The following is a 24,140-nucleotide window of genomic DNA, read 5'->3' on the forward strand; positions in this document are numbered from 1 at the left end:
AAACGATTTGGTCTTGATCAGAAACGACATTGGAATCAACAAATCGGGGGAGGAAACACTCGCTGCTAATTGGAAGGGACCATACAAAGTTAGTGAGGTCTTAGGAAAAGGTTATTATAAGGTGACCGACCTAAACGGCACCGAGTTACCAAGGTCGTGGCATGCTTGTAATATGAAAATGTACTATAGTTAAAAGCGAACTCTACTCCCTGATGTACTCTTTTCCCAACTTCATGATTTTTTCCCAAAAATAAAAGGGTTTTTTCTGAAGAAGGGTTTTTAACGAGGCATCACAGTAGAGACTAAGGGAAAATAGACCATCAAAAACCCTTAGTAGCAATGAAGTACCTTCGCAAATAAATAAAGATCTTTTACGATATCTCTTATAAATTCCCTCTCGCTTTTTTTTTCCTTCTACGAAACACGCTGACTTAAGCTCGACAAAACGTGAAAATCCCATGAAACGACCTAGATGGTCGTCAGGATAAAACGACGAGGTACAAGTCGGTGTAAAGAGGTTATATAAGTCGATCATGATAAGTTCGGACAATATCTGACTTACAAGTCGGAAAAACCGAGAAACAACGAAATACATCGCAAAAATAACCTAAGTCATAAAGACTCAATCAAAAAGTTGAGTATAGGGAATACTAAAAGAGATCGGAAAACCTATTAAAAGCACCAAAGCAAAAGACTGTCCCAAGTTCTTAAAAGAAAAAGAAACTTAAAAGGAGGGACAGTCAGCCAAGAAAAAGGGGTTTTTCAAAACAAGGATCAGAGAGTTTTTTTTTCCAAATTTAAAAACAGAAAAGCATGCACACAAAAAGGCAAAGAAAGGTAACTTAAACCCTTATCCAAAAAAGGGTATTTCTGTTCAACTTAAACCCTTATCCAAAAAGGGTATTTTTAAAATATTTTGTTTATGGCCTTAAAAGGCCAAGGAAAATGTCAACAAGCCATCACCACCACACAAAATAAATAGTTTAAAAAAGAGGGGACCCACAGGCCGGGCCCTCATATAGCCACAATCAATTTTTTTCAAAGAACATCACCACCAAAGCCGAGAGGAGTAGTCAGAGCACCACCAGAGTCAGGAAGAGTAGTCGGAGCGCCATCAGGACCAGGGAGAGAAGTATCCATAGGAGACGGAGTAGAGGTTCTGGGAGCCTTCGAGGAACTCGGAGCATCCTTTGGTCGATGAGGGGACTCCATTATCCTCTGCCCCCGAGTCTTTAAATCTGACTCGGAGACATATTGGGGAGCGGGAGGAGAGACTATAGCCCCATCAATGACGACTTTGTCGGGATCCAAGGGAGAGAGATCCAGGTCGAGAGCAAGAACTCCGACCTGTTCCTTAAAGATCCTCCATGCTTCCTCGGCCCCGTCAGCAATGGAGTCCTCCAACTTGGTATAGGCATTCCGAGCTTTCAACAAATCCCTCCTCACCTCCACGAGATCCTCGAACAAGCTTGAATAACTATCTTGCACCTTCAACCTCAGACCCTCCTCCATGTTGCACTAGGCCTGCAACTTACTCTCCCTCTCCCGAAGGCCATCCCTCTCCTCCTTCAATTTGGCGACCTCCTCCCTCAGCTCCCTCTCCTGCTCCTGATATAAGAGAAGCCTCCCATCCAACTCTTCAACCCTCGAGGATGAACCCAGAGAGCTGAGAGGAGTCTTCTCAAAAATATCAAAGAACTTCGTGCACACCCCCGCCGCCCTCCCCCATACTTCTCGGAGGAACCCCACAATGGCCGCCTCTACCTCATCCAAATCCTCCAAACCATATTTCTCACAGGGGGAGGCCTCCAACCAATACAGAGAGAAGTGAGGGGAAAGATTCTCATCCAGGAAGAAAGGGTGGTGACCCTCTACGGCTTGAACTTTGAAAAAATAATTTTTGAAGTCATGAAAGGATTCATCAAAAAGGGTGAAGACTCTCCGACCTTATATAGCTCGGAAAGACACCCATTGCTGCTTGTTATTTTGCCCACTAAAGGGCTTGGTTATGTGGAAAAGGAAAAAGAAAATCCTCAAAGAAGTCGGAAAGTCTAAGGCATGGCTGATAAACTGGTAAATTTTCAGAAAATCACAGGAATTGGGGTGAAGCTGGGTAGGAGCAACACGGTAATGACGTAAAATAGCAATCTTAAAATCAGAAAAAGGGAGAAGAACGCCCAGGCGGGTGATCATACTCTCATACATATAGAAGAAATGAGGGGCTGCCTCAGAAGCCCTCCCGAAACAAACCCGGTCTTCCGGACCTGGGACAAGAAGCTCATACTTCGGCTCATTTTCATCAGAGGTGCAGAGCCTGTGATGAGTGCGAAGGTTGGTGATAAATTCGGTATCAACCAAAGGTTCTTCTTCTAAGACCGTGACATCGACCCACTGAGCAAGAATTTCTATGGAAGACATTTCTTTTCCTAAAAAGGATTAGTGAAACCTACAAAGGAAAAACGGAAAAGAATAAAAAACATGGTTTCTAAGGGGCCCGGAATCAAACAGAAGCCTACAAGCCAACTCCTCTCTCTAAAATAAAAGCATGCAAACAGGAGCACTTTATGAAAAGAGAAGAGGAGAAAAACTAACCTTTGTCTGGAAAAGGATAGGTGCAGAGAAAAATGAATGCCTTCAAATAAGAATTCCTTCCGAACAAAGGAGAAGCAAGTTTGAAAATTCGCAGAAACGAAACAACGAAAGAGAGGGAAAGTATTTATAAATACGTTAGGGGCATAATGGAAAAAGTAGAAGCGGTCATTAATGGGTGCACCATTACCAAGGTAATTAATCCCTACGCATACACGAACCTCTAACGGACGCGACGTTTGATTAGACACGATTGTGAAAATCAAAAGTCACGAAAAGTCACGTCGGTTCCAAATAATCATGTCGGTTCCTCTACAGGTCGGCTACGACCTCGAGTAGGGGCACAGTTCATACCCTGGCACAATGCTAAGGCCCAGATCCAAACGAAAGGCCCGATCCAAAAGGATTGAGTCTCACCCTCCGCCGACCTTCGTCCTGCGAAGTCGGTTCCTATCACGACTTGCTCTAAAGAAGTCGGGAACGAAGATTAGCTGGCAGATAAACACTCACTCAAATGAGTAACTGCCCCTAAAATCTCTCAACCCACTTCCAGGAGCCATATCCCAACTTCCTTAAGATAAATGGACGGTTATTCTCCCTTAAATGGTGGAACTACTCCAATGGTGGTTATGGGTTCACCACTATAAATACACTGACACTCCTCAGGTATCACTAAGCCCAATATTCTCTAGACCTGTTTTGCTCCCTTGCTGACTTAGGCATCGGTGTGTCCTTGCAGGTACTACCCCCCATTCTCTCAAACACAAGTCGGACAGAAGTTCTGGATCGCAAATTTGCTCAAAGGCTTTCTTCTTCAGACAATTGGGCCAACCCAACTAATCCACTTCAATAATCTCCGGCTACCCATCGTAACACATATATATATATATATGAAGCAAATTACATTTTTACGCTGTATTATAAAAGTACGTAGGTTTGAAAAAAAAATATATGCCGATTATATATACTCTGGGATGAATTCTAATATTTATAATTACGGTGGTTATTATATGCATATTGTTAAAACTAAAGTTGCAATTTGTAATATTTTGGTACCACGTTTTTAATAATATTTTTTTAAGTTATTATTTAATTTGGCTTCTCGATTTATGCGCGAACTTCAATTTAATCTTTAAAGTTTCAATTGCTTTTATTTAATTTATAAATTTTGTAAACTTGACTTACAATGATTCCTGAGATAATTTTTGACACACAAATATTAATGAAACGTTAATATAGACAGCCAATACCAAAAATTATTCTAAAAACAATAAGGGTTACATTCGTAAAGTTTGAGGACTAATAATATTACCTCAATATTTTTAAAAAATATTGCTAAATAATAAAAAATATTAATGTAATTTTAATAATATTTTTTGAAACATCAAAATTCAAAAAACCGTAAATATTTTATGAATAAATTTGTCAATATTTAAAATTTTTATGAATAAAATAATAGGTTACTCAAATAAAAAAAATAACTATCATAATTTTAATTATTATCATTGTCCTAGTCACAAAAAAAATTATTATCATTGTTCAAAATAAAAAGAAAAAGTAATTGCGGTGATTAAATAAACAACAACATCAAGGAGAAGAGAAAGTCTGATACGAAGTCCAAAAAGCTATAACAACGCGTCCTTATTTTCTATAAATGTGCATTGGAAAGAAAGAATAAATAGAGAAGTGGTTTGATTTTTTTAAATGTTTTATTTTTATGTTGGCAACTTTTTACTTCTATTAATCAGGTGAAAAAAAATTTATTAACCTTACTTCTTATTTTCTTTTATAAAAAGATACCGATAACGGTTACCGTTATGATTTTACAATAATTTTTTCTAATTTTTTATAGTTTTTCGTTTTAAATGTTTTTCATTAAAATTATTCAAATTTGTTTTTTTAGGAAGGTGAATATTTTAATTTTTTTTATTATTTTTAGTACTCTTTTATATTTTTTTTGTTCATATAATATATATTGTTGATTATAAAATTTTTATTGTTTCTTATCTGTATGAGTTTTTTTCTTATTCTTTGATGTATTCTATTTTCATTTTTCACAAACAATTTTATTTTTTATTCGACTTTGTAAAATTTGTAATTATAATTATTATATGCTACCTTTATTATCAAAAATTTGTATAATATGAATCGATCCTATCAAAAAGGACAAAATAAATAAAAAATTAATTATAAATAATAATAGAATCATAAATAATAAAAATTTATAGTTTAAAATAATACTAAATTAAAGAGTACTGATAGTACTAAAAAAATTATAAAATATTTTTTTGTTGTTTGACATTATAAAATTTATAGAATTTTTTTTATATTTTATATTTTTTATTATATTTATTTTATTTATATGATAAATAATGTTTATATTATTTTTATTAATGTTCTGATTTTTTATGTATATTGTTATTTTTTGCAATTCTTATTGTTTCTTTGTTCATGTTAACCCTTTTTTTTATCATTTACTGTTCTTTATGTCTAATATTTTTGTTTTGGTTGAAATTTTTTATTTTTTATTCGATTATATAAAATTTATAATTATAATGCTCGTATATTATGTTTTATTATAATTTTTTATAATATAGATTATGATCTCATTTAAAAAGATAAATTAAATAAAAAATTATTCATAGATAATAAAATATATTTTTATTTTTAATATAAAATATATTTTGTTAATTTTCATATATTACTTTAATTTAGTAAGTAAATATTAATTTTATTATAAAATTAATTAATAATATTTAAATATTTAAATTAAGATGATAAGATAATATAAAAAAATATTTAAATTAATGTCTTTTTATTAATTGTTCATCTAAAAGTAATTTTGAGTAGTATAATTTAAACAATATTTGTTTTACTATATTTATTTTGATATAAAAATTGTCAAACATAAATCACATTAACACAAACTTACTTTTCATCAAAATCAATTTTATACAAACTTTTATTTACAAATTGTAATCCAAACACACACTATATCTGATTTTATAATTGCTTATACAAATTTGGTTTAAATAAATTTGGTTTGGATATCCTAAAAACAAAAGCAAAAAAGGATTAAATCAGCGAGAATATGAACGATTTTTTTCCATCTGAAATAACAAATATATCTGTACTATTAATCACTCTTTCTAAATAAAGAGCTTGATAAAGCTCTAGTGCAACAACAAATTTGGAGAACCAACCTCAATAGAAGAATGATGATTCTGCGACGCAAGTCCACCAGAAGACAATTGGAGACAGGGGTCCATCAACGTGAGGTAAAATGATTATAAATTCCAATTATTTAATTTATTTTTATGGATTGTGACCATTTAAATATTATTAGTTGGAATGTAAGGGGAGCGTCAAATAAGATGTCTCGGGTGCACTGTAAGGAGTTAGTACCAAAATTTCAACCAACTTTTTTTATTTTGGTGGAAACTCATATTGGGTTTGAAACTATGAAAGAATTTTGGGGGAGATTAGGCTATTATCCTGTAGGGATTGTAGATGCTGTTGGACATAAGGGAGGAATTTGGTTCCTCTCTGCTAATTTAAAATTTTCTTGTAAAATTCTTTGGGCTATGAATCAATGTGTAACTTTGGAAATTGATGGTGGTGGGCGAAGATGGATTTGCAGTGCGGTTTATGGCATCCCTCAAGCCACTAATAGAGTAGAATTATGGAGTCATCTGCTTGATATTGGTTTGTGCATTCAGGACCCATGGGTGGTGGTTGGGGATTTTAATGATATTTTGAGTGTTCATGAGGTGAAGGGGGGTAATTACTATTCGACTCGCAGTAGTGTCTTTGCAAGTACTCTAGATTCTTGTGGTCTTTTTTATCTGACAACCTCTGGAAGACGGTTTACTTGGTTCCGTAAAATTCAAGGAAACAGAGAAATTGCAAAGAGATTAGATAGAGCTTGCTGTACTACAGAATGGCGTCTTCTTTTTCCAGAAGCTTTTGTTGAAGTTCTCAGCCGTTCCCACTCTGATCATTGTCCCCTACTTATCCGATGTCAAGGAGTTCCTATCAAGAAAGGAAACCGGCCTTTTAGATTCCAAGCGGCATGGGCAACGCATCCTGATTACAAGGCCATTGTTCAGAAATCTTGGAATAGTACAGACTTTGGCATCCATAGGAAGTTGTTGGGGGTTCAAGAAGCTTCGTTGGAATTCAACTCTACGGTCTTCGGCAATATTTTTATTAAAAAGAGGGAATTGGAGGCTTATTTGAATTGTATTCAACGAAAAATGGAGGCTGACGATGATCTGATTTTGAAGCACAAAGAGGAAGAATTGAGAGCTGAGTATAATCTAGTTTTGGCCCAGGAAGAATTGCTTTGGTACCAGAAGTCAAGAGATCAATGGGTTCGGTATGGTGATAGAAATACTAGCTTTTTCAATATGCAAACTATCATTAGAAGAAAATCTAACAAGGTTCATGGGTTGCTGGTCAGTGATGGGTCCTGGTCTGATGATCCGGAAGTTTTGCAAAGAGAGGTCGTTCATTTTTTTCAAAAATATTTTTTGCTCTACTGAGCCTGTTGAGGTTAATTGCATGGGAGAAATTCCTATGCCATCTCTTAGCCAGGATGCTTGTGATAATTTGTCTAAACCAGTAACAATGTTGGAGGTTAAAGAAGCTCTGGATAATATGAGCTCGTTCAAAGCTCCTGGGCCGGATGGTTTTCAAGTTTTTTTCTTCAAGGAATATTGGGATGTGGTGGGTCATGAGGTGTGGCGTACTGTTCAGAAAGCATTCTTAGGGGAGACTTTAAGCCATTCTTTGTTGGAAACTTTGATTGTTCTTATCCCTAAATGCGACCCTCCAACTAGATTGAAGGATTTTCGGCCAATAAGCCTTTGTAATGTAATTTATAAGCTAGTGACTAAAGTGCTGATTAATAGATTACGACCTTTTTTGGATGAGATTGTTAGCCCAACTCAGGGAGGGTTTATACATGGTAGAAGAGCGCCTGATAATATTATTGTGGCCCAAGAAGTTCTTCACTTTCTTAAGCGGACAAAGTCTAGAAAAGGAGCTATGGCTTTTAAGATTGATTTAGAAAAGACTTATGATAGAGTTGATTGGAATTTTCTTGAGCACACTCTTGAATCTTTTGGCTTTCCTTCTCTAATTATTCGGCTTGTAATGAATTGTGTTCAGGCTTCAAATCTTTCCATCCTTTGGAATGGGAATAGATTGGACAGCTTCCAACCTCGCAGAGGGCTCAGGCAAGGAGATCCAATTTCTCCTTATTTATTTGTTTTGTGCATGGAGAGATTGGCGTGCTTCATTTCCAAACAAGTTGACGAGGGTATTTGGGATGGTGTGACTGTTTCTAGAGGAGGACCTAGAGTTTCTCACTTGATGTTTGCAGATGACCTCCTCCTTTTTTGTAAAGCGAAGAAAAATCAAGTTCAGAATGTTGTGCACACCTTGGAGTTGTTCTGCAAAGCTTCAGGTATGAAGGTTAACATTGAAAAATCTAAAGCTATTTGTTCTAGAAATATCTCTAATAGAAGGAAGGAAATGTTGTTTGGTGTTTCTCATATTCCTTTTACTAGTGACCTAGGCAAATACTTGGGGGTGAACCTTAACCATCCTCGAGCTGCTATGTCTATTTTTTCGGACTCTTTAGAGAAGATCAAGAATAGGCTGGCTAGTTGGAAAGGTCGGCTCCTTAACAGAGCAGGCAGGCTTTGCTTAATTAAATCTGTTGCTTCTTCTCTTCCTATTTATCAAATGCAAGTGACTCTTTTTCCTACTTCGATTTGTCAAAAGATTGATTCTGTGCTTAGACAATTCTTGTGGAAGGGAAAGGTGGGGGAGCGATGCTTAAATTATGTCAAGTGGAGCAAAGTTGTCACTCCAAGAAAATATGGAGGCTTGGGAATTAGAGATACCCAGTGTGTAAATTTTGCTTTATTAGGAAAGTTTGTTTGGCAATTACTGCATAATAATGATAAGCTTTGGGTAAGAATTATGTTGGCAAAATATTTATCTGGGAGGTCTTGCTTTTCATCCAGTTTTTCTAATAATGTTTCAAGCACTTGGCGAGCGATTTATAAGACAATAGAAAAGCTTCGTGATGGTTTTGATTGGTGTACAGGCAGGATGTCTCAATCCTTTTGGTATCATGCTTGGCGACCATGTGGAACACTAGCTCCTTTGGTTCCTTTTGTGCACATCTCTGATTCTCACTTGAAGCTAGAAGATGTCTGGTACCATGGACATTGGCGGTGGGATATTCTTTGCACAATGATTCCGGAAGAAGTTAAACTTGATTTGATGCTCTTTGATCCTATCAAGCAGGCAGGAGATAAAACAGGTTGGTTTTGGACAAACTCAAATACTCTCACCTACTCGACTAAAAGCGGGTATGAATGGCTATTGAAGAAGAAATTTGGCTGGAACGATAATGAAAATTGGCTTTGGCTTTGGCACTTGAGAATACCGGAGAAGATAAAGTGTCTGCTCTGGCTTTGTCTCAACAACGGAGTTCCCACAGCTAGTTACCGGTTTCAAAGAGGTCTTGCTACTTCTGATTTTTGTCAGCGATGTTATCTTGCTCTAGAGGATATTAACCACTGCTTTAGAACTTGCCAAAAAGCTCGTCAGATTTGGATTAGCTTAAATTTGGGAATGACCGCTGAGGACTCTAGTTTGAATTTTGTGTCTTGGATTCGTTCTAACCTCAACAAAAATGAGTTTCTCTTTGCAGCGGCCTTTTGGTGGATTTGGAGGGATAGGAACAGTGACATCTTCCATCAAGATGATCCATGGAGTAAGGAGAAAATTGTTCACTTAGTTCAACATGCTGCTCGCGATTTCTCTAAGGTTGTTACCAACCAAAAATATATTATTTCTTCCTCTTTGCAATATAACTGGGAACCACCTCCAATGAATGTCTATAAAGTGAACTGCGATGCAAGCGTTTTTGAAAATGGGAAATTAGCGGGCTTTGGATGTATTATTAGAGACAACATGGGAATTTGGATGAAAGGTTGTTCTGCCAGTATACCTCTTTCTAGTGTTCTCTCTTGTGAGCTTCATGCTATTTGGAGAGGGCTTGTTATGGCTTGGGATTGCGAGTGTAAAGAGGTCATATGTGAAACTGATAATCTTGATGCATTTCTTCTTGTTTCACGAGGCACAACCAGCATGATTACGAATGACTCTGATCTGCTTGGCAAAATCAAAGAGATGCTTCAGCGCAATTGGACAGCTACTTTAGTGCTCATCCAGCGTACAGCAAATAGAGCGGCTGATTTAATGGCTAAGACTGCTGCTTTAAACAAGCAGGTGTACCTAGAGTGGTTACAACCCCCTAATAATTTAGAAATTATTATTAGAGAGGAGTGTTACTCTTTTTCTTAGGTGTTTTTTCTTTGTGTTATGTTCAGTCACAAAAAAAAATGAAAAAATTAGGTTATGTAACAAACTTATGCCGAATTAATCACTGCCCTTTTAAATTATATCCTGAATCTTTCTGACGTATGAATGAACCATCAATAATTAACTAATGAACAGAAATAGGGCTCTAAGATTTCACACAAAGTAAAATCAAAATCTCATGAGTTAAATATAGAGTTACATTGGTAAAGTTTGAGGACTAACAATATTACTTCAATATTTTTTAAAAAATATTATTAAATAATAAAAAATATTAATGTAATTTTAATAATACTTTTTGAAACATCAAAATTCAAAAGACACCGTAATATATTTTATGAGTAAATTTGTCAATATTTAAAATTTTTATGAATAAAATAATAGGTTAGTCAAATAAAAAAAAACTATCATAGTTTTAATTATTATTAGGGTTCAAAATAGAAAGAAAAAGTAATTGCGGTGACTAAATAAAAGACAACATTAAAAAAGAGAGAAAGTCTGACATGAAGTCCAGAAAGTTATAACAACGTGTTCTTATTTCTGCACAACACCTAGACAACATAAGCATACTAGAAGCAGAAGTTTAAGCTGATTTTAAGGTTCAGCAAGGATCAAACTCTTGACCTTTCAGATCTAGAGCTCTGATACCATGTCATGGAACCACTCATCCCAAAAGCTTAAACTGATAGAAAAATGTACACTAATAATTATATCTCTAATACTGAATCAGACATCCTAGACCTCCATTGTACACATTGTACATATATTCCATTGGCTCCCTATACTTTCTCTTTTTTTTTTAATATTTTATTTTTATGTTTGGCAACTTTTTACTTTTGTTAATCAGGTGAAATTTTTTTCATTAACTTTACTTTTTATTTTCTTCTATCAAAAAGATACCGATAACCATTACCTTTATGATTTCATAGTAGTTCTTTCTAATTTTTCGTATTTTTTCGTTTTAAACTTTTTTTATTAAAATTATTCAGATTTGTTTTAATTACTAGAAAGGTGAATATTTTATTTTTTTATTATGTTTAGTATTCTGTTTTATATTTTAATTTTTATATTTTTGTTGTTTATACGATATATATGGTTGATTTTATGGAATTTTTATTGTTTGATCTGTATGAGTTTTTTTCCTATTCTTTGATGTACTCTATTTTTATTTTGTATAAAAAAATTTTATTTTTTATTAGACTTTATAAAATTTGTAATTATAATTATTATATGCTACGTTTATTATCAAAATTTTGTATAATATGAATTGATCCTATCAAAAAAGACAAAATAAATAAAAAATTAATTATAAGTAATAATAGAATCATGAATCATAAAAATTTATAGTTTAAAATAATACTAAATTAAAGAGTACTGATAGTACTAAAAAAAATTTATAAAATATTTTCTTTTTGTTTGACATTATAAAATTCATAGTACTCCTTTTCGTATTTTTATTTTTTATTATATTTATTTTATTTATATGATAAATAATGTTTATATTATTTTTATTAATGTTATAATTTTTCATGTATATTGTTATTTTTTGTAATTCTTATTGTTTCTTTGTTCATATTAACTTTTATTATTATTTACTGTTCTTTAGGTCTAATATTTTTGTTTTGGTTGAAATTTTTTATTTTTTATTCGATTACGTAAAATTTATAATTATAATGTTCGTATATTATGTTTTATTATAATTTTTATAATATAGTAACTTTCATATGTTACGTTAATTTAGTCACCAAAAAAAATATGTTATTTTAATTTAGTAAGTAAATATTAATTTATTATAAAATTAATAAATAATATTTAATTATTTAAATTAAAATGATAGGATAATATAAAAAATATTTAAATTGATGTCTTTTTATTAATTTTTCATCTAAAAGTAATTTCGAATAGTATAATTTAAACATTCATTTTACTATAATTTATTTTGATATAAAGATTGTCAAATATAAATCACGCTAACACAAACTTACTTTTCATCAAAATCAATTTTATACAAATTTTTATTTACAAACTGTAATCCAAACACACACTATATTTAATTTTATAATTGCTTATATAAATTTGGTTTAAATAAATTTGACTTGGATATTGTAAAAACAAAAGCAAAAAAGATTAAACCAGCGAGAATAGGAACAATTTTTTTCCGTGGAAATAACAAACATCGTCTGTACTACTAATCACTTTTTCTGAAGGAAAAAATTGGGTTATGTAGCAAATTAATCACTGATTAGACTAGTATCCCTCTCAAATTATATCTTGGGTCTCTCTAACATATGAATGAACTATCCGTAATTAACTAATGAACAGAAACAGGGTTTCAAGATTTCACACAAAGAAAAATCAAAATCTCATGAGTTAAATATAGAATCCTTTCTAGTGTGTGTGAGTGTGTGCAGTGTAAGATCTAAAAAAAATAAAATCAAAATCAAAATTAAGATATAAGCATAGAGTCAGACACCCCCCCCCCCCCAACAAAAAAAAAAGGCATAAAGATACCTTTGTTCAATCTTATAGCTTGAAGAGTGAAAAACTATACAAAATCATCAAAAAGAAAGAAAGAAAAAAAAAAGGCACAATCCAACATAACCTATATACATGACTTCCTAAAATGCTATAGTGCCATTAGCATTGCCTTCTAATATGACACACTATAGCACAAAAATATACCATGACTTCCGTTTAGAAAGATCCATTCAAAAAACAGGATGGAAAGTTAGAACTTAGAAGCCATGACATGTTAGCAGATGCAATGATCAAAAGTAGTGAAATGCCATCCTGAAAACTAATAGTTTTTCATAGTTATCTATCGTTTAAATAGTCAAATTGGTCCCTCAGATTTCACTCGTTAGTTAAACTAATCTTCTAAATTTCCACTAGATCAAATTGATTCTCCAAATTTACCAAAGTCAACCACATTCGTCCTTGTCTAAAGTGATATGAGAAACCAACGTGATTTGCATTGAGAAATTTGGAAAACCAATTTGATTTAGTGAAATTTAAAAGACCAATTTGTCCATTTACTAGTCACCTATAGTTATAAAGTGAGAGAAATGTTTTTTTTTTTTCAAGTTACAAAAAACAATGTGCTCCTTTCTCTCATTATAACAATAGACAATTATAGATAACTGACTTATCAAAATAGCATTTTTCCATCAAAAAAATCATTGACAAGAAATCATTGACTTCGCTATTCAGCATTTCTTCTTGGTGCAGCTAGTCAATTTCCAGTTGGTCTTTTCTGACTTAGATTTCTTGTTCTTGGGTAGGAATGCTTCGTCATCTGATTCGTCACTGTCATCCCGCTTCTTCTTACCGTGTTTCTTCTCGGCTCTTCCACAAATCACAATTTTGCTCTCATCTTTCTCCTCTACAGGCGCAGATGTCTCCTTGGGCTTCCATATGAACAGAGATCTGAATAACAAATCAGACTCAGAACACCATGGTTTTACAGCTTTTTTTCACACATTATTGGTAACACTAATGATCTATCATTAACAGAATATCAGATCAAGTTATGTATGTACCATGTCAGAATTGATTATAGTATCACCAGTTTCAATGTTCATAATAATTTATGGTCCTAAAAGCACTTGTCAAAGACCAGTTATAAGGGTCTATTTGGTTTCTATTTTCATTTTCAATATTTTCTGCTTTCATAATTTTGTTAAAAAGTCAAACTCATTTTATTTCCTGTTTTAGCTTTATTTTTTCCAGAAAATCCTGAAAACAGAAAATACTATAAATAAAAATAGAAAATAAAAACAAAAACAAAAACCAAACATGCTCTTTCAAATCATAGAAGGCCTTCAAAATTTTCTATTTGGATATGGAAAATCTCAACAGCAAAGGTAACATGAAGTTTGTCATGGATAAAATGGAGGGAAAAAAAAATTCACAAGCATCATTATCCAGTTCTCTAGGACTGATTAAAAAGAAAATTCGAACCTTGAACTTCCAGATGCTAGGATATCATCGCGTGGGTGTAACTTATTCACTGGAGTGATGGTTGTGATGTTTGGATCCATGACTTCAGCTACCAATTGTCCGGTACTGGTATCTATAAAATCAATGGGATGTAAGGCAGCTCCATTATAGTTCTCGCTTATATAACGACCAATGACGGCAAGCGATTCCGATGGATCCTGCAATTACACACATGCCATTGCCCATTGTCCCTAAGCAACTTACAAAAATAAAACATTATAAACAACTAGCACAAACTTTAACTTTAAAATAATAATACCTTTGGATCCCATTCAGCTTTAAAAGGGGTCAAGTAACGATTGAAATCATTACTGTGAACAATTTCTCGGCTGGGGGAGTCCATATTTCCAAAGATTGAATCCCAAATACGAAGACGGTTGTCTTGTGATGTGGTAAGAATTTTGCACCCAGACACTGGAGAGAAATAGGCTGAGTTGACTACACCACCGTGCTTAAGTTCATATATGGATGATTTTGGTTCTATTCGACGAATATCCCAAATACGAGCCTAAAAAGAGAGGCCATTACATGTTTTAAATACTAGTATATATACAGTTAGCACCGAGCATCAGATTTACATTTTTTAACTGAATAACTTTTGTATGGACAAGAGTAAGAACTCACAAAATGATCATTTCCACAACTCAATAGGAGGTCTGGCTGAACTGGGTTGCAATGGAGACCAACTACCTTTCGACCTTTTTTATGGATCAAAATTGCATCACTAGTCTTGTGGTTGGAGCGAGTGTCAACCCTGTAAATGCCACAGGTTGCTACGGATTAAAGACACATAGCTACAGATTAAAAGGAAACAATTTTTTTTTTCCCTATTCAAGAAAAATAATGACATGATAATACAAAAAGAAAACTTTCATATTAGGAACAAATTCAGGCTCTGGTGGATGCAAATATCAAGTACTTTATTATCAAGTACTTTCATAAGCTTACCATGTGTGATGTACGCATTCATTACTTTGTTATTAAGTGATACTAATGCCTAACAAGAATGGATATCTCTTCATAAAATTAAAAACTTTAGGAAATAAAATACCAACCCAGGTTACTTACATGTGAAGAAAGCCAAAGCTATCGGCAGCAAGCACAAGACCCTTTTCAAAGTTAATATCCATGCCATAGAGCATTTTCCAAGTATTTGGACCCTAAACAAAACATTATAATAAAAATGTTGTAAATAGACAAAAAAAAACATTTAGGGAAACTTCAATGAATGGCCATTTCTAACTTTTTTTTCTATTTTCTACCACTCTTTTCTTGCCAAAACTACCCAGAAGTAAAATTGAAGTAAAACAACTTGCTACAAGCCTACAACCATTCCAATTAAAAGCAGAAAATTAAAGCAGGCCAAAACAAAAACCCACACATTGAGCACATCATAGTCAAGAAGTTAAACCAGACATATCAGAAATGAAAAATGTTACCTGCCATCCATCAGGGTTCAGGTTCAATGGACAGGATGATATTCCAGTCTCCATGTCAGAATAACTAATTGTTCCATCTGAGGATGCAGAATAGACCATGCAATCATTTCTAGGATCAAACCTACGAAATTTTCCATATTGAGAATCAGATTCTGAGTTCACAGATACAAATAAATGCAACTTACTTCATGATTTTTGATAAAGCAACTTACTTCATGTTATTCAGAATACAAGAATGTATGTTACCATAGACCATCCTCTCATGTACTTTCTGAAAATCCCAAACTCCAAGTTGTCCTTTCTTTAGGGTCAAAGAAGGAAAAGCACAATCAGTGGCATTAAAAAAGGTAAACTGGAAAGTGATCTGGACTAACATAATGAGAATGTAATTTATTATAATTACCTTATCTCCAGATAAAAGGATGTTATTTTTTGTCGGGTGGAACTCCAAACAAGTTACACGTCTACTGTGATATCTAATAACGGCACAATTCACTTGATCTGGGATCACATATTTGGGCTTGATCTATTGCATAATGCATATAACGAAGAAAATCTTGTAAGATACAGCTGTGTCATATAAATAACCATAACAATGAAAACACATTCATGTAAAATTATTAGCAAAACCCAATGATTCATCTCAACCATGTAAACTTCATAGAATCCTACAATGGCTAACTAAGCAGATGAACTTAACACTAATAGCTTAGAAGCAAGTAAACTGAAAAAGGCTGCCTAAAAGTACAAAATCTACTTGGTTAATTAGGCTGAGCATAGGGTAAATGCCATTATATTTATACCATCAAATCAATGGCTTAAAAGATAAATTACAATAGCACTGCATAGACAGGCAAAAGAGTAAGGCGCTTAGAAAACTCCTAGTTGTTTTGCTATTTGGTTAGAGGAACTCTTATCCTCTATCTTCTATGATTCTTCCATTTGTCTCAATGAAATTCTTCTTATCAAAAAATAAAAAACAAAAAAAGCTCAGACTTACCGAAGGAACAGAAGGTTTTAGCTGGCGTTCAAACACATACTCCAATGGTTTACGTGTCTTTTTGCGAGGTGCCGGAATAACTCCATACTCAGTGGTCACCCGATGAGGGCAAGTCAAAGTGGTATGTCCTTCAATTCAAAAGATCACAGCAAATGAAGAACATTAACAAAGAATTACCAATAAATTAGAGAAATTAACAAGTTGTTATCATGCCAGAGTGGAAATGGAAACAATGTCACAAAAATGAGCATCCCACAATAAATGGATATTTAGGGGGAAAACATTCTTAAACGATCAAAGCTTTTAAGTTTTAACATAAAATATCCTCTACATATATGAATACCTCAATGCTCACTCATACTCATTGAAGTATATGGTAGTGGCATACATGTTATACTCCTGATGATGTCACTAAGTAAAACAAATACTTTTCTTGATTACAACTTAAAAACAACAGCGAAAAATAGAACCCCCTCTCCTCTCTCTATGAAAAAAAAGGGCATTTTGATGCATTTTGGTAATCACTATCAGTTTAAGCATTCCATGACCATATTCACTATCACTATAACTAAATTTTAGTATTAAAGTGTTAAACAAACCTTTTAAAGAAATTAAAACAAAGGAGTCCTATATAGAACAACAATACAAAGCAATGAGCAGAATATAACAGTTAGTTAGTTACTTACTTACCAGGCATTTTACAGAGAAAGCAAGGCTTCATAGGGCAATCAATATAAGTAGCACCCTTGAACCCCGCTTCATGTCCAGGCTTCTTACACACCTATAAAACAATCAACATTGACATTTTTTGTTTTTAACCAAAACAGCAACGAACATCATGAACTTAAAAAAAACTAAATAATATAAAACTTCAACCTTGCAAACTTTTTTGAGAGTGATAGTGATCGGTGCTTTCCCTTTCCTCTTACAATCCAAACCCACTTCCAACCTCTCCGCGTTCCCATTCCCAGCAACATTAACATCATTGTCCTCCTCCTCTTCTTCTTCTTCTTCTTCTTCTTCTTCTTCTTCTTCTTCTTCTTGAAGTGATTCTAGCCCTTCCTCTTCTTCTTCTGAGGAACTGTGTTCAGTGTCGGAGTCCCTCTCGATGATGACCTTCGGGAAGAAAGCTTTTCGAGTTATGGGTGCCATTGGCGGTTGAGAAAAAAGGAGCAACCTTTTTTTTCTGTTGTTTGGGGGGAAAACAGAGTTATAGAGAGTACTATACAGAAAAAGCGAAAGAGAATGAAAGGTTTTTGAGCCTTTTGAGGGAAGACACGGAGGGGGGACTTTGACGACTTGGTTTTGTTGGTTTTGGAGTAACGCACGTCACGCTTTATTTAAATTACGGAAATGCCCCAATGATTCTTGTCTTCCATTTCTTCCTTCACCTATGGAAGGACAAATTCGGAAACTACGCCGTTGTTTAGTTGAAAGGGAAAGTTCAATGACTTTTACTTGATTCTTTCATTCTTTGGAACTACCAGTATTGTTATTTTAAATAAACAAAATAAGTATAAAAATCTGGATAGACAAAAAAAATTATAATTTTTTATTTTTTTATTGGTGATGCAAACGAAATTATTATAAAAATATTTTATTATTATTTGAGTTAATTATTTTATTATTATTAATTGTTTGAATTAATTTTTGACTTATTATTTATTATAATTTTTTAAATTTATTATTATTTAAGTTAATTATTTTTTGAGTTAATTAATGTTATATTTTTTTATTTATCAGTTTAAAAATTATTAAATTTAAATATTTAAAATTATATATTAATTTTTAAACAATTTTTTTAAATTTAAAATTTAAGTTTATAATCAGATTTATCGTCGATTAAATCCGATGATAATTATTAATTTAATTATTAATTAATAATATATTACTGTCGAATTTATTCGGAGAAAATCCAATAGTAAAAATTACCAATAAAATTTTTTATGGTAATTAGTGGCGAACAAAAAAATTTACCAGTAAATAATTACCGGCAATATTTATATTGTCAGATTCATTTCGACGGTAATTATAGTAATTAAATATATTGCCGACATATATTTTTGATAAATTCATTAATAAATCTAATGGTACTCAATGTTTTTTTTGTAGTGAATTATTATACTTTAATTTGAACATCAAATCATTATTAAAATAATAGAATTAGAAGTATAAAGATTTAAAGGTTCATCTAGAGTTGAACCGAATATAATAAAATAATATATTTATATATAAAATATATATTTCTAAAAAAAGTTGATTTTTTGTTTTATTATTTAAAATAAGTTAATTGTTAAAAATTCACACCAATTCGATTAATTAATAGGTTCTTTTACCGATTTTTTTTTTTTTATTTTTCACTAGTCCATTATCAATCGATTTTTTATTTGAATAGAATTAATCTAGTCATCAATTTTTAGTTAACTCAATTAAACGGTCAATTCAACTCAATTCTCATAATCATGTTGTGAACGTTGTTAATACAGACCGTAAGATATATAGGATAATCCCATAGAACATGAAGCAACATTCCTCTTTTCCATGACATTTTGGACAATTATCTTCGTCTGCTTGTAAAGTGTTATTTTTCTCCATTTTTTAGAATTTTACGTCACATGCTGATATAATAGATAAATTATATAAAAATACTATATGTACATAAAAAAAATTAGCTATCAAATTAATTATTATAAATTTATATATAGTAATTATTAGAATTTTATATTTTAATGTATATTCTATATTAATATATAGATAATTTCAATATACACCTAATTGAAAATTATACAACTAATAGCCAACTAATAGAGTTACATTTTCACCATTTAATTTCACTTTTTTTTCTTAGTTTATTTTGTGTCTTTTACGCCAAACCTTTGTGTATAATTTTTTTTTTCAGTGTTCTACTTCATCTTTTTCATACACCATTTTCTTTAATTTTATAGTTTATTTTGTTTTAAAATTTAACCACTTATATTTTAACATATTTATCATTTTATCCTCGTTTACTATATTAGAATATATAAAAAATTTAAAAGGAAAGGTCGAATAATGTAACAACATTTATAGATTAAATACACAACATAGCTTTTAATTAAAAGATAGGAATGGAATTGTGAATAGTTTTGTATATGTCTTTGTGTGTGTAGATTAGTGTCATACTATACAAGTGTTGACCATTGATAATAGATATAATTAGAAACCAACTATTTATTGATAATATTATTATTGAAATTTTATTTTTAACTTGTATTATTATTCAAGCGAATATAATTTAGAGATGTCAACGGGATAGGATGGGGGCGGGGGATGCCTCCCTGTTCCGATTCCCGCCCTTCAGATTTTGTTCTCCATCTCCGTTTTTATTTTCCGTCATGGGAGAATATTACTCCTCATTTCCATTTTTCACGGGCTCCATTCCCCTGCGGAGACTCCATTCCTGATCTCCATAATAGTTCTAATTAATTATTAATTTTTATATGAATAGAACTGCAAGTATCTATCTTATACAAAAACTGCAAAATTTTATACAAAAAGTCTAAATGACACAATGGGGGGACGCAACGACGAGCCAAAGAACAAAGTAGTGGACAAGGTGGGAGACGCGGCAACAGAGAGGAGAATGGACACGACGACAGAGTTACGAAAAGGAACGCCGCAAATAGAAATTACGACGCGGTAAGGGTGATGGCACGATGAGGTGTGACGATGCGGGGAGAAGGGTGGCGAGGGGGTGGCTGCGAAGAGGTTGGATGGAGTATGGACAGCGTTAGGGATATCTGAATTGAAGAAGGGTTATGCAAATAAAGATTAGGAGTTTTGGATTTCTATATATATGTGTGTGTGAGAAATGACTAAAAAATATATATGAGAAATAAACTATTAAGGATAATTCAGGAAATTCATAAATTTCGAGAATAGCGGGACGGGAGCGGGGATTCCCGCTCGGGTCCCCGCACCTGCTTCGGGAGAATTTTGTTTTCCATCCCCATTTTTGCGAAAAAAATTTCCCATAATCGAATCCCCATTCGAGACAGTTCCCGCAAAATTTTCGCGTCTCGAAAAATTTTGCTATCCCTAAAACATATGAACCACATACTAAAAACATCCAAAACTTCACTAACAAAATCATCAAAAGTAATTGATAATTCTATTAGAAGTCATGATACTTGGCCGATATGTTTGGAATTAAAGTTATAACATTTTAATAAGTGTGTGCGAAGAAAAATGAATAAAGAAAATTTATTTTAAGAGTAAAAAAAAACTGAAATTGGTTTTGAAATTGAATTATTTTGTTTGGCTTTGCTTTGGACAATTAGTTTGTAACTAAAATGGCGTAACCAATTATTTTGTTTTGTAACTATGGCTTAAGAATGAATGACATTGTGCTAATGGAAAAGATTTATGAAAAGCGTATGATTTTCAAATTAAATTTATTAGGCAACAAGCCAATAATTATCTGAGGATGTCAGAGAATTGGTTCATCATATTTGAATGAAGGTGAATTTTATGGTGTAGAAGAAAAAAAATTTTTATACATAGATTTGTGTTGTTACAAAAAATAGTTGACATGTGTTTTTGAAAAAAAAAGACAAAGTCTGTTGTTTTGCAGGTGAGATGTAGCTTTAAAAGTGAAGTATAAAGACCTTTTCTCTCTTTCACGTAAGAGTTTTAATACTTAACTTAAATAATTATATTTATCATGATTAATTATAATGTGTTAGAAATTTTTTTGTTTTTGCACAAAAGAAAGCATTTTGGGTTGAAGTCAGGTTTTTTTGTTATTGCTCCATAAATCTTAAAGCACATTTTTTCATTTTATCACATAATTTTAATTTATTGAAACATATATCCATTAGTATATATTTATACGAGTTAATTTTAATTTCATTCTTAACTAAAAAATATATAAGAATAAAATAATATCTTAAAATTTAAAAATTAATTTTCTTATTTATCGGTTAAATTTTAGTATAACATTCTCATTCTTATATATATACAAGTATTTTATAAAAGAATAATTTTTTTTAATAATAAAGATAAATTTTATGTTTTTGAATAATAATAGTAATACAATCATTTTTTTTCTATAATTGTTTCAAATAAAGGAAAATTGATTCTTTAACTTTATTTTATAATAAAACTAAACGAATGGTAGCTAATCAAAATTAGTTTTCAGCTTTTTTTTGTCCAAATTCATAAAATCCAAGATAATAAAAATTACTCCTTTTTAAGAGAATAATTAATAAAATCAATCCATCCTAAACAATTTTTATAAAAATTAAAAATATATGAGAGTTAATGATCATAGGAGGATCACTAGTAAGAATAGTAATTATACTTGGGGAATAAATTTTTTATTTTTTTACATAAATATGATAAAGTGTAATTTTTTATTATGTAATTTTAAATAAAACTAAAAAAATATATTATGAAATAAAAAATACACTTAATAATTAACAATATCAATAGAAAAAAATAGAAAAGATTCATTTTTATTTTCTACTGCAATAATAATGAATGTTACATATTAAATGAGTGAATAATATACATAGTATTATAAGTTCATAAACTTATAAATTCAAACTTTCATTTTGTATTTCTTCTTGTAATATCCAAATACGAAAAAAATTAGTACACAACACTATCATGTTAAAATAATTAATCATTTTAAATTTTAAATATAATTAATCAGTCTAATTATTAAAATTTTCACATGCAACAGAAAGAAAGTCTTATAAAACTGCATCTCACTTTTAAAATGATAGACCTTATCTTCTTATTTAAAGGACATTTGTCAATTATTTACTAAAACAACACAAATCTATAGTTGTAGAAAATTTTTTCTTTCTACACCAAAAAATTTACCTTGAATGAAAAGCAACAGCATTTCACATGCATGTTTGTTGATTCTAATAGAATATAGCAATATGCATATGCATAATAAAGCTCACATACAGAATGTGATGAATGGACTTTAGGAGTGTCGGCATTTAAGTACTACTATTTTTGAGGTGAACTTTTGTTTTTTTTTAATGTCCAAGACTAGATTATTATTCTCTTCCTTAATTTTAAAATGTTAAAAATATTCTCTTAAATAGATATCACACAAAAAATGCATAATGTGTGCATTAATACAGTAAAATTGGGAAAATTGAGTTAGAATTGGAGATAGTGTTAGTTATAGGATTTTGATTTTGAAATGTTAATAAAGTGATTATGAAGGTGATGAATGTATTTTGTGAATTTTTTTTAGTTAAAGAAGGAAAAATAATTTTTGTTTAAATATTTAGAGGAAAATTTGAAATTTTAGAAGAAATATATTGATTTATTTTAGACAACATTTATGGTGAGAAGCTTATTAAAAATTTAAAAGCAGCTCTTATAAAATGTAATATATGAATACCATAAATATTGTCTAGTTAATTTATTAAAGCAATGTTGTTTTTAATTTGTTCTTTAAAGTTGTATTTGGATCTGAGTAGTTTTGAGTATAGGATAAGATAGGGACATTGAAATAAAAAAAAAATAGAGACACAACAATTAATATTTTTATATTTTATTTAATGATAAATTGAATATAAGATAGAACAATAATAAAAAGTCTAATTTATCTTTATTTTGTTCTTATAGAAAATTAAAAGAAATAAAATAAAAAATTATAAAAAATTAATAATAATAATAATAAAAAAAACAAATAAATTGCATCTCTGTGTCCATTCTTTTTTATAGTAAAAATATAAAATACTAATTCAGTGTCACAATATACAATGACTCTATCTATATTTTATCTATCAAAAAGAATTTTGTATCTAAAGATCTTATCCTTCACCTAACTGATCAAAGAGAACACTTATAAAATGTTGGGCTAATACTTTTTAAGTGTCGTCTTTAGTACATATTGCAATAGCTCAAAAATATTGTAATAATAACGTACTAAAAATAAATACAGTGTAAAATTAAAAGGGATCATCAGACTTATTGGTTGGGAATGGATCCTCCTCTCATACATAATCAGAATCCCCAACCAGGTAAGAATTTGATATTTATGAGTTAGAATAGGGCTGCATACGGATCAGATCAGATTGGATATAATATCCATATTTTTTCAGGCCAGATCCGATCCGCATACTTGCGGATCGGATCGGATATCGGATATATCCGCATAATTAAAAAAAAAACTATTTTAAGATTCTATTTGGCTATTTTTACAAAAAATATCTATAAAATTTATTTTTCACCTGTTTGAGCCTATTTACTCCTAAAATATTATCAATAAAAGTTCTTTTGAATAATAAAAAAAAAAACACAAGATTTAAGTTTAATTATTCTAAGTTGAAGTACAACATAAAAAATTAAAAACAAGATATCATAAAATTCATAAAAAACCACACTAAAATTCATATCACATTAGGGTTTACTTTCTTAAACTATGCTATTTATATGAGACGTGCGGCTATGCGAATTTGCGGATCGGATCCGTGGATATCACTGCTAAATTCACTATCCAATCCTACCACAGTGCGGATTGGATCTGATCCGATCCGATGGCTCTGCGGATCGGATGCAGATAATTATTGCGGATATGCAGATATTATCCGATTCATGTGCAATCCTAATTCTATCTGCAGATCCAGAGGATTCGCCGATTTAAATGAAAATAATCCTTCAACCACCAATGCCTTTGTTCTCTTCCAAGGTGTCAAGAAGCC

At 31.5% G+C, this 24,140-nt stretch overlaps 2 protein-coding genes across 2 annotated transcripts; one reads left to right on the forward strand and one right to left on the reverse strand.

Moving 5' to 3' along the window:
- Positions 1-6,050: 6,050 nt before the first annotated feature.
- Positions 6,051-10,990, forward strand: LOC140180550 (uncharacterized). The gene is made up of 4 exons (XM_072221773.1): positions 6,051-7,046; positions 7,762-8,571; positions 8,806-8,926; positions 10,980-10,990. The coding sequence occupies exons 1-4, from the start codon at positions 6,051-6,053 to the stop codon at positions 10,988-10,990; spliced, it is 1,938 nt and encodes a 645-aa protein (XP_072077874.1).
- A 1,498-nt stretch (positions 10,991-12,488) lies between these two features.
- LOC112766368 (protein DAMAGED DNA-BINDING 2) lies at positions 12,489-17,719 on the reverse strand. Its single transcript, XM_025812263.3, has 11 exons — positions 17,305-17,719; positions 17,119-17,209; positions 16,429-16,556; positions 15,832-15,954; positions 15,641-15,729; positions 15,429-15,549; positions 15,058-15,149; positions 14,614-14,743; positions 14,249-14,497; positions 13,951-14,147; positions 12,489-13,416 (listed from the first exon to the last, which is right to left on the reverse strand). Exons 1-11 carry the CDS (start codon positions 17,578-17,580, stop codon positions 13,197-13,199), a joined length of 1,716 nt encoding a protein of 571 aa, XP_025668048.1. The 5' UTR covers positions 17,581-17,719; the 3' UTR covers positions 12,489-13,196.
- Between the last annotated feature and the right edge of the window lie 6,421 nt (positions 17,720-24,140).

The sequence above is a fragment of the Arachis hypogaea genome, chromosome 17, assembly GCF_003086295.3.
Source record: "Arachis hypogaea cultivar Tifrunner chromosome 17, arahy.Tifrunner.gnm2.J5K5, whole genome shotgun sequence".
NCBI lineage: Eukaryota > Viridiplantae > Streptophyta > Magnoliopsida > Fabales > Fabaceae > Arachis > Arachis hypogaea.